General features: G+C 33.0%; 1 protein-coding gene across 1 annotated transcript in view; it reads left to right on the top strand.

Annotated features, from left to right (window-relative positions):
- Nucleotides 1–2763: 2763 nt before the first annotated feature.
- LOC114331567 (probable serine/threonine-protein kinase clkA) overlaps nucleotides 2764–17817 on the top strand; it is a 44596-nt gene continuing 29542 nt past the window's right edge. The window contains exon 1 of the mRNA XM_028281171.2: nucleotides 2764–3018. Within this exon, the coding sequence (XP_028136972.1) occupies nucleotides 2877–3018 (142 nt within the window). The 5' untranslated portion in view covers nucleotides 2764–2876. The remainder of the gene's footprint in view (nucleotides 3019–17817) is intronic.

Genomic DNA, 17817 nt, shown 5'->3' with positions numbered 1-17817 from the left:
TTCTCATTTTTATGACGTTGATCAATTCTCGCTCTTTGTGCATGGTCTCCAGCACATGTTCGTTGGATATGTGTGCTGTCCATGGGATTCTGAGTATGCGACGGTAACACCACAACTCGAACGCTTCTAATTTGTTGAGATTCTTCATTTTTGTTGTCCAAGTTTCACATCCATAGAACAAAACGGAACCAGAAGTAGCACTTCAATACTCTTAGACGTGTGGTCAATGAAAGACTTTTACTACACAATACACATCAATGGAAATTAAAATAGCGAGCCCAAATCCGACACTCTGATAGGTTAAAAGGAAGGGGAGAAAGAAAGAAATTAGTAAGGGTATCAACGTGTTAAAAATAAAATAAAATATTACTTACGTATTTTTTATGGGAAATAAGCCACAATTTTACTAAAAAATGAATTTATTAACGTTTCGAAGCCCAAATCGGGTTTCGTTGTCAAAATACAAAAGTATTTTGTATTTTGACAACAAAACCCGATTTGGGCTTCGAAACGTTAATAAATTAATTTTTTAGTAAAATTGTGGCTTATTTTTCATAAAAAATACGTAATTATAAAAATGCCACAAGGAAATAGCTTCAGAACAACATTAAAATATTACTTCTTTCCTCTCAATTTGTTTAGCAATTAATTTAGTCATTTTCGCATTAAGACCTATTATATCGATCCTAATAATAATTCTTGTACACTATACAAGAAAAGCTATAAAGCTCTTGTAAACACTATCTTGTAAACTATACAGTAAACAGAGACTATACATTAACTATTTAAAATATCGACCGAGAAAAACACCTGACTCGTCTGCTCCTTATCATGATCTATATGTGTGTATTAGTGTGTGTTCTTCCGTGTCTGACAAAAATCCATTAAAAAAAATTTAACAAAATATTCTACAATTTCACTATTAGGTCGTTTTGAAACAGTAGTATTATGTATATGTATTGTTTCGGTGTTGGCATTTTCGTGTAATGTATTCTTTATCTATATAATATACAGTGGAACCCCGATAAGTCGGCCTCCGATAACCCGGAAGTCCGGCTAACCCGGACCGATTTTCATCAGGCAAAGCAAACACTTTTCACTTTGAGTTTTTTACTAAGAAATAAACCATACTGTATACAACTGTACGTAATTTAGATGTATTGTGCATATGTATTTCGTGTTTTTGCAATTATAATGTGTATTTGTTTATTATTTATATGTATTTTATTAAGGTTTACCATATTCTCCGGCTAACCCGGATTTTCGATAACCCGGATCGGCCGCGGTCCCGATTAGTCCGACTTATTGAGGTTCCACTGTATTATAAATGATATTTATTGTATTATGTAGGTATATTATCTATCTGCCGCCGCTCTCTGTTATAACAGAGTTTCTTTGTTTAGCTAATTGTGCATTTACCGTTGGCTGTGTGTGGCCACTGTATAATGCCAAATTGCAGTTTTTCCAATCGCTTTACTTTTGAATATTTGAAATGGTGTGTACCTATTGTTTGGGTATTGGCATTTTCGAGTATAATCTATTCTTTATCTATTAAATTGTTCTTTATCTATAATCCTATTTTAAAATAACTTATTTTAAAGCCCAAAAGTGAGATCAATTACTATTTAAGCCCCACAATTCAAAATGAAATTATTAGTTTACTTGGAAGGTACTGCAGTTAGGGAAACACTTGTCTCAGAAACTAAAAAACTCCGTTTAAGCGATTATTTTGGATACAATTCGAGACATGGCTAAATCTGACAACTTTCTGTAGTTTTTGGAAAAGTGCATCGCCATAACCATTGACACGGGGCCGCGGGGCCCCTATGGGGCTAGGCTACGCCACTGTGTATAGACGTGAAGAGATGTACAGTAGAACGTCAATAATCCGCATTAATTGGGACCGGACCCCATCCGGATTATCAAATTATCCGGATTATCGAAATTACCTCAAAAAATCCACTATACACATTAAAGTACAACAAACGTTTTAAAATTTCATGTTTTCTCTTGTACAGTAAAGTGTCTAGAGGTGAAATTAATCAAAACTCTTTTTTATGTTTAAACACTGTATTGTAATTAATTTATAAAAGCACCATGTGTACAGTAAAAACATTCAAACACTATTTGGGCTTTTAAAAAAATGTGTAAAATATTTTTGAACTGCGGTAGAGGTTTGTTTTTCGCAGCGAAGTTCTTAATATATTTTAAAAGAATCAGATATTTTTGCTAGATACAAATCCGGATTATTGACGGTCCGGATTTTTGACGTCCGGATTATCGATGTTATACTGTAACAAGAGAGCATAGGCGCTTGCAGTGTATTAGCATATCTGTGTATGAGATTATTTTCGGAAAATATGTAGGTAGATTTTATTTTTTTATAACTAAAAGGTACGGGCCCCTGAGCGCCCGCCCTAAGCGCCCAGTGGATAAACCGGCACTGCTTTTAAGTTTAAGTCAATATTATGGTACTACTTTTCGTTGGAGTTATTTTCGTTAATATGGTACTACTTGTTAATAAAATTTTAGAATCCTAAATTCTTTTCAAGCAGATGAATAGATGAATACAACTTTTTCATATATTTGTGGTTCATCTACTCGCTTAATCTTTCAGGTTCTGGTTCAGTGATAGTTCATCTTACCAATAATTCAAAAAACACTACGATGAGTACGAATCATTACAAATTACAAGAGCGGTTACTTTTTTAGTCTTTACTTTAACAGCTTTACATCCTCTTCAATTATTCCGTGAAATTTCAAAACCGGCTAACACAACGTGAAGGTTAAAAACTCCAATGACCCAAAGTATAAAACGTGGATGTATAACCTCAGTTCGGATTTAGTTGAATTTAGGATTAGTCCCGACGAAAAATATGCAGAACTACATCAACGAGTGTTTCTTCGTATATTTGATCTGTGTGACATTTTCACGTGCGAATCCGGTCGTCATACAATCGTTGAAACAGGCAGATCAATATGCTAATAATCATAATTATGGAGTATCGTCTAATCAAGGTAAGCTAAGTTCGTATTTTCATTTTTTATTCATTTTTTAATATTGTTTTGAAGCTATTTTCTTGTGGCATCTTAACTAAATATAGGCACCTACTATAGGTCTTGGGCCCACCATTTATAAAAATATAGGGTGTCCCGAAAAGATTGGTCATAAATTATACCACAGATTCTGGGGCCAAAAATAGGTTGATTGAACCTCACTTCGTTGTATACAATAGTGCACACAAAAAAGTTACAGCCCTTTGAAGTTACAAAATAAAAATCGATTTTTTTTTCATATATCGAAAACTCTTAAAGATTTTTTATTGAAAATGGAGATGTGGCATTTTTGTGGCAGCTTCATCTTAAAAAAAAATTAAAGTTAAATTTTTGCACCCCATAAAAATTTTATGGGGGTTTTGTTCACTTAAACCCCCCCAAACTTTTGTGTAAGTTTCAATTAAATTATTATTGTGGCACCTTTAATTAAACACATTGTTTTTAAAACTTTTTGGCCTCTTAGTACTTTTTCGATAAGCCAGCGTTTATCGAGATATTTTGAGTAATTGTCGAATCCACCACATATTTTGTATATGGTTAAGTACGATTATTAGTCTAGGCGCCAAATAGAGGTCACCGTGTCATTTTCAATTCTGATGGACAAACTCAACGGTTTCTTATGGATTTTGGGCTGCTGATTACGAATTTCGAGGGGGGATTTCGATCCGAGTGGTCAAAAAATTGTTATAAACAATTTAATTGTTTATAAATTGTTTATAAGGCTCTGGCTTATAAACTAAAAGAGATAAAAAAAATGTTTCAAGTAAAATTTGTTCCCTAATAAAAAACGAGGGAATAATCGTTTACTAAACTTAAATCCGACAATTAGAACTCAAGATATTGTAAAATTAGTTCACAATGCAAATTGCAAATTGAAAAATAAGTATTTTTCCGAAGCTTTACCGATCGTAACTCGGCTTCTACGCATGCAAATGAGCCTTATAAGGTGTCCTTTTAAAGCTTGATTAAGAGGCTTCCAAACAAAGTTTGTTAAATTATTTGATCTTCATCTGTTTTAAAGTTATACCCGTTTGAAGTTATAATTTTCTTAAAAAAATTGTACATTAATTTGTTTATAAAGGTTTCAAGCAAACTTGAGCTATAAACATTCATACTTTAATTAACAATAATGATAAAACAACTGAAAAGGAACAATTTGAGCTTACGAAAATGTTCGTAAGTTTATTTTTGGCTAAGATGTCGATATTTTAATGGCGCGCTATGAGGCGCAAGATTGGCTGACAGTCAAGTAAGTATGTATTCTTTGACGATTTATCGATCGTAACTCGGCTTCTACGCATGAAAATGAGCCAATATGTGATATCCATATAAAAATGGATCGAGTTCTTTTGCAGCATCATCATTGCATATAAAACGAGCATTTATGATGTGGCGGCATACACACAGTTGACGGGCCTTGATGATGCTGCAAAAGAACTAGATCCACTTTATATGGATATCATATAGATAATTAGACTCTGAAGCCTCAAAAAGTTTTAGTTTTACTGCCTACAAGAACAGACTTGTACCACCATGTAACTGTTAAAATTTCGCTAAGAACTTATGCAGATATAAAAAAGCTGATATTCCCTGTATATCTCTATGCAGATTTGCAGATACATGAAAAAAAAATGTTTGTAAAAATAGTATTAATAAATATTATCAACTTACTTTTTAGTTATAATTCTGAAATATTAGTTTTTAATGTTTTTTTCTCATTTAGTGCAAAAAATAGAAGACAATGTAAATAGAATAAAAGGTGATAAGAGGTACAGTATGATGATTTATTTATAAGAACTATATGATAAAATTTTATTAGGATCTTCAAAAATGAAAAATTAAGATAACGTATGTATACATAGAAATTATAATTTGCATCGAGAAGTTAGCGCGTGAACCTTTACGCGGTGAGCCGATCTTGCGCCTCATAGCGCACGCCATTAAAATATCGACATCTTGGCCAAAAATAAACTTATCAACATTCTCACAACCTCAAATTGTTCCTTTTGAGTTTTTCTATCATTATTGTTCATTAAAGTATAAATGTTTATAGCTCAAATTTGCTTGAAACCCTTATAAACAAATGAATGTACAATATTTTTAAGAAAATTGTAACTTCAAACGGGTATAACTTTAAAACAAATAAAGATCAAGTAATTTGACAAACTTTGTTTAGAAGCCTGTTCATTAAGATTTACCACGACACCTTCTAAGACTTATTTTCATGCGTAGAAGCCGAGTTACGATCGATAAAGCTTCGAAAAATACTTATTTTGCAATTTTCAATTTGCATTGTGCACTAATTTTACAATATCTTGAGTTCTAATTGCTACATTTAAGTTTAGTAAACGGTTTTTTCTTCGTTTTTTATTAAGGAACAAATTTTATTTGAAACATTTTTTTTTATCTCTTTTAGTTTGCGAGCCAGAGCCTTATAAACAATTTATAAACAATTAAATTGTTTATAACAATTTTTTGACCACTCGGATCGAAATCCCCCCTCGAAATTAGTAATCAGCAGCCAAAAATCCATAAGAAACCGTTGAGTTTGTCCATCAGAATTGAATATGACACGGTGACCCCTCTGGCGCCTAGACTATATAGAGACCTGTTAATAATCTGAAAATTTATTTATAATTTACATTTTTAGGTATATTTTGAAAAAGAAGCAACATCTCGATAAAAGTTGTCTTATCAAAAAAAAGACTAAGAGGCAAAAAAGTTTTAAAAACACTATGTTTAACTAATGGTACCACAATAATAGTTTCATTGGAACGTACACAAACATTTGGGGGGTTTAAAGACACAAAACCCCCATAAAATTTGTATGTAAATATATTAAAAAAGAAGCCGCATCTCGATAAAAACTCGATTATAGAAAAAATACTAAGAGGCAAAAAAGTTTTAAAAACGTTGTGTTTAACTAATGGTACCACAATAATGAAATAATTGGAACGTACACATGTCTATTTTCAATAAACAATCTCTAATAGTTTTCGATATATTGAAAAAAATCGATTTTTATTTTGTAACTTCCAAGGGCTGTAACTTTTTTATGAGCACATTTGTACTAAGTTAAGTTAGGTTCAATCGAACTGTTTTTGACCCCAGAATGTGTGGTATAATTTATGACCAATCTTTTCGGGACACCCTGTATATTACCTCCTACATGAGACTTGTTTTATTCAGTTATACAGTCGAGTTGGACAACTTTTCTAATAGGGACAATTTTCGGGAGGGGGCGTTTCTTAATATAGGCGTTTATAAACTTTGGTGTGTCCGACAACTGGAATAGGTACCCTTAAAAATTTGTCGGACAATATTACCAGTTAATTGTAAATGTTTTTATCAAACAATCCTGAAAAAATCAGTTGTTAAGGTATACATTTTATTACTCTTATGATGCGTGCGCCCCCAAGCCCCTATGGGGGGAGCACTATAGAGTCATAAATGATAATTTTTTTTGCAGGATTGTTTGATAAAAATACTTACAATTTACTGGTAATACTACCCGATTATTTCATTTATAGGAGATTCTGACCAATAGAAAGCTACAGAAATCTAAATTAAATTGATAATTTTTGATAATTGCCCGTCGTCAAGTATATTACGTCAGATGCCCTTCGTTGGTATGAAAAAATACATTCAGTGACATTAATGACAATTAATGTTTCAAAAATTATAAAAGTGATGACTTTCAAGCGTCAAATATTTATAACAACTGTGTGTTTAATTGTACTAATTTGTACTTACATAAATAAATTACAATAAAATTTTGGTTTTGAACAGTTTTATTCATGAAATAATCGCAACAAATTGCAATCGATCTCTAAAATTAATATAGAATTTTTGCCCTCGTGACACTCTGACATAATTTCACTCGCCTTCGGCTCGTGAAATTAAAACTGTCAAAGTGTCACTCGGGAAAATTTCAATAATTTTAGAGCTCTTGTGCAATTACTACTGATAATTCTACCTCTATCTACCTCTATACTACCTTTATAAAGTAAGTTGTCGTTCCATCGTTTTCGTAGTCTTTCAACTGATCGTCTTCCTATTGGGGAACCGTCTCTCGCTGTTCTTACTATTCTATTTGTTGGCATTCGGCTTATGTGGTCGTTCCAATCTATTCTTCTGTTTCTTACCCAGTTATTAATGTTATCCACCTTGCATCTTCGTCGTATATCTGTACTAGGGAATCCAGCAGCATTTTCAATCCAGCTTGATTTTTGCAAGATTGGCCTGAATCTAGCTGGATCCAGTGCGGATCCAGCAAAATGTGGAATCAAAATAAAAACACGATTTTAATGTTTTTTTTGTCTGTATGCTAAATTTCTTAACAACAGAAACATTAATTATTTAGTTTTTTGAAAGTGATACCTTAAAGACATAGGCCTTACCTACTTCGCACAGAACTGCACATATAGCCGGTTGCGGAGAAAGCCCTTCCGGCCTCTGTGCTGGTCGGTTTTAAGGCCATTAAATAGTCATAAACCATTGACAAACGATCGCCTTTCACTCCTTCGGTCTCATAAACCACCTTTTCCTTTTCCAAAATATTTTCGTAATCTTTTTGAGAACCAGTTGTTTTTGGCTATAAATGTTTTCTCTTTCTCGTTTCAATTCAATCTCAAGTTATTGTTCCAAAGTAAAAGTCACGGGCTCCGGATTAGTTAGCCCATCTTCTTCCATTATCTCTTGCACAAATTCCACAGTTACTTGTTTACTTATATGTACGAATCACCAAATTTTTCATCTCTTGTCGCATTGCATTCTTTTTCGGCATGGGGAAGTAAAACCAGGATTGTTTAGTCCTTTAGTAACCAGGATTGTTGCTCGTGCTTCCGATAGATCGGCATTAAGGCTAGAGTTCTGGCTATTTAGCTTCTCTAAGACAAATTTCATGGTTGTGTCGGCCGTTATCAAAGTGGACTGTATTCTGCAAAGAGCTTCTACAGCCGGTTAAAAGTGACGATTATTGACTCATTGATTATTGACTACTCGCCAGCAAAGGATTTTATTGCAGAATCAAAGTATATCAACGGTTTATCGATGCAAACTTTTAAGCTATAGAAACTTTCCAGTATATTGAGCTACTGCCAGCGCGATAGAATGGCAAGTTGCCGACTCACGGCTTTGAATAAAGAGGCTAATGAAGACATTAAGTAACTTATTTCGAATTTGACACGTTTGCGGATCCACGCCGCTGGATTCAGCACGGTTTGCTGGATCCAGCATGTAAAAAAAAGCGCTGGATCCAGCAATTGCAATCTCTAATCTGTACTTACCCATAGAGTCTTACATCTTACTAGCTCTGCCCAATAGAGTCTTACTATTGATTTTTCGAAGGGTTTTCATCTACGCTGATTTTGGAGCCACGAGTGTCTTCTCCTGCCTGGCCCTCGCTTACTGTCTATTTTTCGCTGGACAATCAATTGCAGTAGACGGTACTTATCGTGCCTCAATATGTTGCCTAGATATTCAAGTTTTTTTTTGTTTAATTGTGCTCACGATTTCTTTCTATGTTCCGATTCTGTGGATTACCTCTATGTTGGTGACATGTTCGGTCCAGCATATACGAAGAATGCATCGGTACACCCACGACACTTCGATTGCTTCTAGTTATTTCGTGAGCGTATCTGTCAGCGTCCAGGCCTTCACACCATACAGCAAGATCGGGAAAATGTAGCATTTAACTAGACGTACTTTTAGCGAAAGATACAAATCCTTGTTTATGATGAGCTTTTTCATATTACCTATTAAATGTTGCTTTAGCCCGTTCTATTCTCGTCCTAATTTTTGTGGCCTGCTCCCATTTAGCATTTACGTTTGTGCCAAGAAATAGATATATATACAGAGTGGGCCAAAGAAAACAGTCCACCTCGATATTTGGCAGTATTTATTAGATTTTAAAGAAATGAAGAAAGAGGTTGATTTTTGATCTCAGGGGGAAACATTTTTACGGTACATACATATGTCATTTGTCAACCCCCTCTCAAGGAATTGTCAACCCCTCTCCCATTTGTGTTCAAAAAATAGGGTTCGTGTGCTACCTCATTTGAAAGGTTATTTAATTCTCTATTCAGTAATATTAACATTGACATAATTATCCAATTGTCCATCAAAAATTATTTTTCATTTATTAAATTAATTGACACAAAATGAAAAATGTATGCAATTTATTTAACTCAAAATACATTCTACTACTGACAGAAAACAGAGAAAAATGTTTATTTGACAAATAAATATTGTTTTTCGCATAAATTCAATATTCAACCTACCAAGAGGCAGATGCAGAGGCAAATTTTTTTCTGTTTTGTGATAGCAGTACAATGTATTTTAAATTAAATAAATTACACACATTCTTCTTTTTGTGTCAATTTATTAATTTTTTAATATTTTAATTAAAATTTTAATAAAAAATATTTTAATTAATTTAACTATAATTAATAATTTATAATTAATTTAATCAAAATATTTTTTTCTTGGACACCCTGCATAAATAATTATGTTAATGTTTATAATATTAAATAGAGAATTGAATAACCTTTTAAATGAGCTAGCACACGACCCCTATTCCATATTTAAAAATAAGGGGTGAAGGAAGTGAAAGGGAGGGGGTCGAAAAATGACAAATGTATGCACCGTAAAAAGAAATGTATGTACCCTTAGATAAAAAATCGACCTGTTTCGTCATTTCCTTAAAATCTAATCTTCTTCTTCTTTACGTGCCATCTCCGCGATGAAGGTTGGCAATCATCATTGCTATTCTCACTTTCGACACTACAGCCCGAAAGAGTTCAGTTGAGCTGCATCCAAACCATTCTCAGATTTCTCAGCCAGGACATTTTTCTCCTACCTATGCTGCGCCTTCCTTGAATCTTTCCCTGCATAATTAATTTTAGGAGGTCATATCTATCACCACGTGTTATATGACCCAAGTATTGAAGTTTTCTTATTTTGATGGAATCCAGTATCTCCCTGCTGTTCTGTATTCTCCTTAGTACTTCCTCATTGGTTATTCTGTCTGTCCAGGAGATTCTCAGCATTCTTCGATACGTCCACATCTCAAATGCTTCCAATCTATTGAGGCATTATTTATTGAGAGTCCATGTCTCCACATCATACAAAAGAACAGAAAATACATAACATTTTAGTACTCGTTTTCTAAGATCTAGGCTTAGGTCTCTACTACACAATATTTGTTTCATATTAGTGAATGCACTTCTAGCCTTTTCTATTCTAATTCGGATTTCTTTGGTATAATCGTTTGTTTCACTAATGTTCGTCCCTAAATATAGCCCAGTAAATGAACGGGAAATTCGGCGATACCGTGTAATTTTCAGGGGCAACTCCGAATTCATGATAATTTGGATTTAGGTTCTACTTACCCTCCACTTCAAAGTTGAAATTGTGCCGTTGGTTGCTTTTACTTGTGGGGTGACAGTCACCCCTTCTCGGGGGTGAAAAAACATACGTTCAAGATAAGACCGGAAATGGATAAATTGACTGATTTTAAGCAACTTTTGTTCTATGGAGTTTTTTACTTAAGTCAATACTTTTCGAGTTATTTGCCATTGAAAATGTTGATTTTTCGACAAAAAACTACGTTTTCAGACGGTTTTTCGCAAAAAACTCAAAAAGTAAATATTTTATCGAAAAAAATATCCTTAGCAAAAGGGTAGCCTATAAAAAACCCAAAAAAAATGGTGTATCAGTAAAGTCTATCAATCAAATAAAAACAAAGTTTTAGCTCATGAAAAATACGTTTTTATTCGTCTAATTCCAAATCGGATATTTCAAGGTAAAATCACCGAAAAATTAAGCACTTTTCGGGAAAAACCCATTTAAACTTTTTTAAAGTGTTTATAAAAAGCTTTGTTTTAATTGTTAACAAAAGTTTTAGCATTAAAAATAAGCGAGTTACGCTCAAAATAAAGTTGGTCCTCTTTTTTTTTTTGTAAAAAATCATGAAAATCTCGCCGTGTTTAGCTCCCCAAATGAAATTAATCGCTACCGCTTTACAAACAATTTACTTACCTATCTATTTTTTATATGATCTGTCAGTCTCACCTGTTTAAAGTGTTTATTTTGAAAGGGTTATAATTGAGAAAGCTTGAATGGGTCACTAATCACGAGTGTATGCAAATTTTGAACAGCCATATCTTAACCAATTTTTGTCTTACGGAGAAACAAAATGAAACTAGCATATTTATAATAGCAAAACCTACATTTTTTTACTCCTTAAGATTTTTCTTATCACTAATACTTTTTAAGTTATTTTGAAAAAATGAAATTTTTCAAAAGTTTTTAGATTTTTTTTTACTATAAAACCAAATGTTTTCAAAAATAAACACTTCAAACCAATCAAACTTACAGATCATATAAACAATACACATACAGTTAAAATAGGTGGTAAAGCCAAACGATTAATTTCATTTAGAGTGCTAAATAGAGGGAGGTTTTCACGATTTTTTTTACCAAAAAAAAGGGGCCAACTTTTTTTTTTCAGTGTAACTCGTTTATTTTTGATGCTGTAAACTTTTGTAAAAAACAAATAATAAGATTTTTTTCGATACTTTAAAAATGTTAATAAAGTTTTCCCGAAAAACGCTTCTTTCTTCGGAAATTTCGCGTTGAATTATTCGATTTGGAATTAGACGAATAAGAACGAATTTTTCATGAGTTACAACTTTGCTTTTACTCAATTTGTAAACTTTACTGGTACACCATTTTTTTCGTTTTTTTATAGGCTACACTTTTGCTAAAAATATTTTTTTCGATAAAATATTTACTTTTTGAGTTATTTGGGAAAAACGGTCTGAAAACGTAGTTTTTTTTGTCGAAAAATCAACATTTTAAATCGCGAATAACTCGAAAGGTATTGACTTACGTAAAAAACTTTATAGAACAAAAGGTGCTTAAAATAAGTAAATTTATCCACTTCCGGCCTTATTTTAAACACGCGTTTTTCACCCCCCGAGATGGGGTAAATGTCACCCCCCAAGTAAAAGCAACCAACGGCACAAATTCAACTTTGAAGTGGAGGGTAAGTAGAACCTAAATCCAAATTTTCATGCAATTCGGAGTTGCCCCTGGAAATTACACTCCAAAACGGTCATTTATTGGGCTATCTATCCTAGATCTAATTTTGCCGTGACTTTCTGCGTTACAATTTAATTGCTGTCCAAGATAAACGATTTTATTAACTTGCTCAAGTTTGGTATTGTTTACATATATAGACGGTTTTATATGCTGTTGTTTACTTATTACGAGTATTTTGGTTTTCCGTATGTTCAGATTTGGTATAATCGTTTGTTTCACTAATGTTTGTCCCTAAATAATTATAATTCTGAACTCTTCTATCGTCTTATTATTTACGTGTAGATTGATGTTTCTAATATTTTTCTTTGATATAACCATGCATTTCGTTTTCTTTATGTTTAGTGACAGACCAAATTCTTCACTTGTTGCATCAACCTTATTTAAAATTCTTTGTAGATCTGTAATAGTTTCTGCTATTAGTATTGTGTCATCGGCGTATCTAGTTTCACATATGGGTAGGCCATTTATTTTTATGCCTGCTACTTCATCTTCTAATGCTTTTTGGAATATTTCTTCTGAGTTTGCATTAAACAGTGATGGCGACAAGACACAGCCCTGTCTAACGCCTCTTTTGATTTTTATTTTATTGGTGTTTAAATTATTTATTCTTATGACAGCTTCTTGTTCATAATACATATTATTTCTTATTCTTATATCCCGAGTATCGATGTTCTTTGTTCTCAGTAGTTTTATTAACGGATTATGTTTCACCGTATCGAATGCCTTGTTATAATCTAGGAAGCAGACATAGATGTCCTGGTTTACATCTAAACATATCTGTATTAGCATATTTACTGCAAATAATGCTTCTATGGTTCCTTGAGCATTTCTAAATCCGAACTGAGTTTGTCCAATGTCTTATTCTAACTTTTTGTATATTCTACGATGAATAATCTTTAGAAATACTTTGAGTATGTGGCACATTAGACTGATGGTACGGTGTTCGCAACATTGTCTGGCGTTTCTCTTTTTCGGTATAGTCACGAATGTTGATAGAAGCCATTCTTTAGGTAATATACCTGTTCTGTATATGATATTAAATAATTCGACAATTACATGTATATTGCAGTCGGCTATAAGTTGCAATATTTCTGTCGGTATTTCGTCCGGTCCTACAGCTTTCCCAGTTTTCAGTTCTTTAATGGTGTGTTTTACTTCACTTTCTGTTATTTCTGGTCCAGTCTTTTCAACGAAATATTCGTTATCTATTGTGCCTCGGTTGTCGTTAAACAGCTGTTCTATATAATTTGTCCATACCAACAATTTGTTTTCTGTATCCATTACTATGTCTCCCTTTTCATCAACTAGTATATTTTGTTTGTATTCTGGTTTTCTAGTTAATTCTTTTATTTTCCTGTGTACATTAAAGCTGTCATGTTTATGTTGTAGCGTTTCTATTTCATCACATTTTTCTTTTAACCAATTTTCTTTTGCTATGCGAATTTGTCGCCGTATTTCGTTTTGTGTTTGCTGGTATAACGATTTATTTTTGTCCTTATATGCTCTTCTTTTGTTCATTAAGTTTAGTATTTCGTGTGTCATCCAATCTTTTTTCTTTTCTTTGGGTTTGCGTAGATACTTTTTTGAAGGTTCTATTAAGTCAGCCTTTATTTTTTCCCAGTTTTTGTTGATATTTTCTTCACTGTATTCCCTCTCAATCTGTACGGTGTTTAGACGTTCGTTAATTGTTTCTTTGATATTTTCTCTGATTTTTGGATTTCTTAGTGCACTTATATCAGTTCTTTCTTCTTTTGCTGTTTTCTTTATTCTTTTTATTTTAATTTTCATGTGAGCTACTAAGATATTATGATTAGATGATATATCTGCTCCAGGTTGTGTTTTGACTGCTGTAATACTATTCCGATATCTTTCTTTGATCATGATATTATAATCTATTTGATTTCTCATTATCTGATGTTCATTATCTCTTGGCGATTTCCACGTGTACAAACGTCTATTAGGTAATTCAAAGAACGTGTTTGTGACAATCATATTATTATCTTGGCAGAATTGTATCAACCTATCTCCTCTTTGATTTCTATCACCTAATCCAAAATTTCCCAATACGTTACTTGTTGCTACCTTTTCCAATTTTGGCGTTTAGATCACCCATTATTACTGTGACGTCACGTGCTTTGGTAGTTCTCAATGCCTCTTGAATTTGTTCATAGAACGATTCCACCTCTTCGTCATCTTTTTCGGCCGTTGGGGCATAGAATTGAATTAGGTTTATTTTTCTGTCTGTCGTTTTTAGTTGTAGTAGCATAACTCTTTCGGAAAAAGGTAGAAAATTCTGGACGTGTTGTGAGACTTCATTGTTCAGTATTATTGCTACGCCATGTCGATGTTGTGTGTCATTATTACCAGAATAGTATATCGTATGGTCTCTAACTCGACATTTTCCATTTTCTATCCATCGGGTTTCACTTATTTCTAAAATATTGATGTTAACTCTTTTCATTTCTTGGATTACATTGTGTGTTTTTCCGGATTCGAACATGCTGGTTAAATTCCACGTTCCAATTTTAAATTCACGGTCTGCTTTTTTCTTTTTCTGGCAGGGATTTCGCTGGTTGACGACCTGAAAAGCCCTTACTCCTTTCCTGCCGGATCTTGGTCTCCGATACCCATGATCAGTACCCGTCTGCTTACTCTGTCTTCTCATTTCATGATGATTCGACTAGGGATATCTTACGACCTTTAATACAGTGGTTTCCCGTTGCCTTCTGTATTCTTATGCCGTTGGCTAATATCTTAGCTCATCCGCCTTTATGCTGGCCACTCACTTACGGATATCGAAGAGGCCATGGCATGCAGGCCAGGACTGAATGCCGTTATTTGAGTAGTTAAGATAATGAACTGCAGTTGAGACGCCACACACATGCAGTTTTGTGATCGAGCGTGCCAACGCCTTTACGAAAACTGCGTGTATGTGGTGATTTTGGCTTCAATTAACTGCCTGTCAGTCACCCGGCCTCTTCGATATCCGTAAGTGAGTGGCCAGCATTTCCCAACCCCAGGACAAAGTAGTGCCCTACCACTTACCAACTCATCCGCCCGAAGCCGTTGGTCAGAGTGGGGGATTGCTTATACCGGCAATCACTCGGACGCCAGAGCCCCGTTAGTTATCTAGCAGAAGGTACCAGATGACCATGATCTGGATCATCACACGAGCAGGTGAGGTTGACTTTTGGATAGGAGTGTCTATACGTTGCGCGTCACTATCCCTTACATCCCAGTGCGTCCATTAAAATCTAATAAATACTGCCAAATATCGAGGTGAAATGTTTTCTTTGGTCCCCTCTGTATGTATGATTTCACATGGTCAATTAATATCTGTGTCACTTGTGAAAAAGGTGTTAGTGCCAAAATCGCATTTTCGAGAAAACGCAATTGAATGTTTCATAATTTTTTCAAAATCTACATATTGATGAAATGCCAGTTTTAAAGTCTCAACATCTTGGCAGTATCTTTTTCTTTATGATCGAAATGGTTTCGTTTTTTTATTATTAATTATAACCTGTATTTTTACAAATTGTTTTAAAATATTTGTACATAGTGCGTTATACATTAATTTTATTATCGTACAATATATTAAGCGTTTAACAGTATCTCAAAATGTTATGCTATATTTGCTCTGTTAGAGATTAAAAAAATTATATGTCAACAATAAACAATAATATCTCGTATGTAAAATTATTTTGTTTATTGTTATATTATAAAAAACGCATAAGTAGAAAAGAAAAAAAATGAAATTACGAACACAACAAATAAAATGAACACTAAATTAATACACAATGTGTTTCTACAAAAACAAATAAAATATTACTATATACATAGTAAAAAAGGTAAAAACTATTGCTTTCCTATCATAAAATGCCTATATCGAGTTCTTCATCTTGGGCATCGGAGTACAAGTCTGATGTATTGCCCGAATTAAGGTCCTTACAACAGTGGCGCACCCAGAATTTTCCTCTAGGGGGAGGTTTGGTTTGAGCACTGAAATTTTTTTGTAGGGCTTGTGAAAGACAAGTTACATTTTTCTACTACTCTTTATATATTTTTATATGCCCTGGGAAGGGTTTTAACCCCCAACTCCCCCTGGGTTTGCCACTTCCTCTCAAATCTCATGTATGTTGGACCTATGCAATGAAGTAAATCCAAGAGATCCTTTTTTTACATTTGGTATCATTCGTGATCGCTGACACCTAAGAGGTGGCAAAAGTTTTACAACCTTCACTTGTTTTTGGAAAGAAACAGTTTTAAACTATTTATAGGCCAGGGTAATAAGACAAAAATATACCCTGTTCGTGAATCTTCAACAGCCAGAGCACTGAAGCGTTTTTCGAGAGGTAATACCTATAAGAACAAATTGTAACTATTTCCTGCGTAGGATCTGGCGGCCATTTTTATTTATATGCAATTTAGTGTCAAAAACGGCCTTTTTTCCTTTTTTTTCAAATTAATGAAAAACAGTAAGACTTATGGTTTTCTTAGTACAAACATCTTCGATCGAATGGAAAAAGCTTTAAAATTGCGTATCATAAAGTTTAATATACTAATTACTGTTAATATAATTGCGAAAACAGGTCGAAATTAAAAAAAAATAATAATTTCGCAATAACTATTGTAAAAATAACTTTACAGCTTTGAAATTTTTGTCAAATGAGGGTTCCTTGGTGCTTAATATGTGACAAAAATTTCAAAGCGATTAATTCAATTGTTTAAATGTTATTTAAATTGTTTATCCCAGAGAGCTTTTTTTGCAACAACATAAGTCAGAAAAAAATAATGTTAGAACCATTCTACAGGTGTCAAATCAAAGAGCATGAGCTAAATTTTTAAACTATTTTAAAAAAAAGTGAATAAAAATGCACTTATTATTATTAAATAAATATGTTAAAGTATGGTAAATTTTTCCTTATAAGCTTTTTGAATAATTCTTTTCAAAAAAATCTATTTTTTACCGTGTTTTAGGTAAACAACTACCAAGTAATGTTATGTATATGATAATTGATTAAAAATTGTAATAAATATATATAATTTATTATATAAAAAAATAAAAAGTTTATAAGTAAAAATTTACCATACTGTTACATAATTATTGATTACTAATAAATGCATTTTTTATTCACTTTTTTCAAACCAATTTGAAAATTTAGCTCATGCTCTTTCATTTGGCACCTGTAGAATGGTTCTAACTTATTATTTTTTTCTGACTTATGTTATTGCAAAAGAAAGCTCTCTGTGATAAACAATTTAAATAAAATTTAAACAATTGAATGAAATGCTTTGAAATTTTTGTCACATATTGAGCACCAAAGAACCCTCAATCAAGTCTTACTGTTTTTCATTAATTTGAAAAAAAAAGGAAAAAAGTCCGTTTTTTGACACTAAATTGTTTATAAATAAAAATGGCCGCCAGATCCTACGAGGAAATAGTTACAATTTGTTCTTATAGGTATTATCTGTCGAAAAAACGCTTCAGTACCATGGCTGTTGAAGTGTCATGGAAAAAACCTTATTACCCTGGACTACTATTGCCGAGTGTTAATTTATAAAGAAGAATTCCAGATTTATTTTTGCATTAAGTTAGCCATCTAATCTAACCACTATGCATCACGTCATTATCGTTATATTTTTTTCTGTTAGTTA

Source organism: Diabrotica virgifera, chromosome 6 (assembly GCF_917563875.1).
Source record: "Diabrotica virgifera virgifera chromosome 6, PGI_DIABVI_V3a".
Lineage (NCBI taxonomy): Eukaryota > Metazoa > Arthropoda > Insecta > Coleoptera > Chrysomelidae > Diabrotica > Diabrotica virgifera.
Note: the sequence above shows the minus strand (reverse complement) of the source record. Positions and strands in the feature narration are given on the sequence as shown.